At 36.3% G+C, this 2,782-nt stretch overlaps 1 protein-coding gene across 1 annotated transcript in view; it reads right to left on the reverse strand.

Moving 5' to 3' along the window:
* Positions 1–1,852: 1,852 nt before the first annotated feature.
* Positions 1,853–2,782, reverse strand: part of LOC108669097 (ATP-dependent RNA helicase DDX55-like) — a 2,219-nt gene continuing 1,289 nt past the window's right edge. Inside the window, exon 3 of the mRNA XM_018156384.1 lies at positions 1,853–1,883. Within this exon, the coding sequence (XP_018011873.1) occupies positions 1,853–1,883 (31 nt within the window). The remainder of the gene's footprint in view (positions 1,884–2,782) is intronic.

Raw genomic sequence — 2,782 nt, forward strand, 5'->3', positions numbered from 1 at the left:
AGATCAACGGGAACGAGAAATTCTCGAGATGCACGACGGTTTTGGCCTTCAGGCTGCGACGCTTCGTGTGCGTTCCGACAGTTCGAAATGTCAACATTGAAATGCGAAACTTCGAAAGTGTTTAGTGATATTAAGCTCATTTCATGGGGTTAGGTGTATTTCGCCAGTTTATTCATTTCTATAATAGAAATTAATATCTTTGTACATAAACTGTTCTATTGGCGCAAAATTTGCATCCAAATTTTCGTTTTTCGTGATGAACATTTCCAGACGAATCTGTCCGATAAGCGATTGAGTGCGCTGTTGTCTATCGGGAAATGTCGACTGCTGAGCCATGACATTTTTGTCCATAAATAAGAATATATTTGTAAAATTAGATTCAAGGTAAAAAATACGTTCATCAATTTAGAACCGATATGATTGTAGAGAATACAGAACGCCAACGCAACCATTGTTTTTTCTTGAGTCGAATAAATCCCAGGCGAATATCCTCAATCAAGAGAAGACCACGTTCACAAGTCCCCAGACTCGGCGTTAAATTCCTACGTCTGTTTTTTGGCGACGAGTGCGACTGGCATAAAAGTAAGCAGCTTCACTGGAAAATTTTAATGTTAATTGTAATATTTATATTCAATAAATTATTATGTTTTAAATTAATGTGCAAGTTCACATCTAATTTGTGTATTAGGAGTTAAAACAATCTTTCTGGTGAATCCAAACAGCATGAAGGTAATGCAGGCTGGAAAAATGACATAACATTGTTTTATGATGATCCTAGTATCAATTTACGAAACTGTATTCAATGCCCGACCAAATTATTCTCTTAAAGTTCCTCATGATATAATTAAAGAGCCATAAATCATCAAACATTAATTTGGCCGCTAAACAAAATGAAATTAAACGTTGTTGTAACTAATTAAACGTTGTAACTCAATCAATCGTCAGCTATGGAAAGATCGGGTTCCAAAGGCCGGATCCCTTGTGAATCAAGTCACGAAAAGTTCAAGAATCGGCAACAGGCCATGGCCATATTTCTTCAACGCCGACACTTCTATTCTATTCTATTCACGCCAACTAAGCATCGTGTGTGTCAAAATCAAGCCAGTTGAGCCTCGTTTAGGCCGTGATACGCTATTGACTTAACTTAATTAAATAATATCATCCACGGTCAACATGTAGTGCGTGTGCGTGATATAGTCAACAATTACGGTCAACAGTGCGTGATATATTCAACAATTCATTAAGCCTGCAGGTTCGTCAGCTGTTTCAATGCAGATCGAACGATGTTATAAAAGACTCTCCAATACAGGGAAATTACAATGACAAGTATCCTCTTGAAACTTGTAAACTACAGCTGATGCTAAGCAGCGAGTTCATTTGAGAATGTCGGATGTAGTTCATATATAATCTATTGGCTTAAATCGGAAGATAATCAATAATTAGGAATTAGTTAATCAAGTTTTGTGTAAGTAAACATTTCTTCATCAAAAACGTTTCACCGATTAGTTTTTGAATTGATATAATGATGGAACTTGAATCTACAACGTTTTCCTTGAAGACAGCGAATTTAGTTGGTCTTTTCTCTGCTTTTAAAATTTTAGCTGATTAAGTCGGTGAAATTATTTAGAGTAGTAATAATAAACTTACTAATATCTTACCAGGAAAACTTTACCCACGTTGAAACAGAAGTATACCCAAACTTGATTGAAATGATGACAATGAAATGGTAATAAAAATTTGAACAAAATATTTGCAAAAATTTCTAGCATAAACATCGAAATCTATTAAATATTTCAACCTGGTAACATATTTCCTGTGTCAATTTTAGATCTTGGGCTTGCGAAACAACTTTCTATACCGAACATAACATAGTGATGTCGGCGCTGAAGAGTAGGCAAAGTTCTTAACACGTTAACTACGAAGTGGTACATATGCGTACCACGAAATGTATTTCTCCAGGAGGTAGTGGTGCATAATAAATTCAACATAGTAAAAAAAATGAAATAATACTACAAGACGAAGCAATCAGAGTCAACGTGTTAAAGACGGACACTTATTTTAGAATGTTATAAAATACGCAAGTTCTCCCACATCACAGCCACTTAGAGATCAAGTCAAAAACTTTCACGACATCGCCCTTTAGTAGTATAGTATAGTATAGAATCTTCGGCATTAAAGAATAGGCCTGTCGCCGATTCTTGTACTTTTCTTGACTAGACTGGCCTTTTGATCAAATCTTTTCAACTGTCGCCATATTTTATTTAACGTACAATTATGTGCGAAAATATTTCATGAAATTTAAGCAAAAAATATATTATAACATTCTGATGCTTTTCGTTAAAAAAATAAACAACTTTTTTATATCTTAGTCTACTTGAATCGTGATCTTACCATGGTGAGAAGCTGACAACTAAAAAAAAAAGTTTCGAACGGATGAGTCTGTAATGGACGTCAAAATTTGCATACTCGGCGGTAAATAAGACTCACAGAAGTGGACCCCTCAGGGGGGACTTCTGACGGGTGTCTGTGCTCGTCAGAAGTCCTATGGGATTTCGCGTTCCTAGGGGGATTGTTCCTGAGCTGTCTCTTATACACATCTAGATGTGTATAAGAGACAGGCAAGACGCTGTTCCAATATCGCGTTCGTATGAGCAGAACGCAGCAAGGCGGCAAGGGAGTCAAAATGGAACTGAAAAAACTCCTCGACACCAGCTTACGCTCTCAGTGTCCTTATGCGTAAGTTCTGATTAGCTTTTCTCTATCTTTATAGTTGACTAATTAT

The sequence above is a fragment of the Hyalella azteca genome, unplaced genomic scaffold (assembly GCF_000764305.2).
Source record: "Hyalella azteca isolate HAZT.00-mixed unplaced genomic scaffold, Hazt_2.0.2 contig5549, whole genome shotgun sequence".
In the NCBI taxonomy this organism is placed as follows: Eukaryota; Metazoa; Arthropoda; class Malacostraca; order Amphipoda; family Hyalellidae; genus Hyalella; species Hyalella azteca.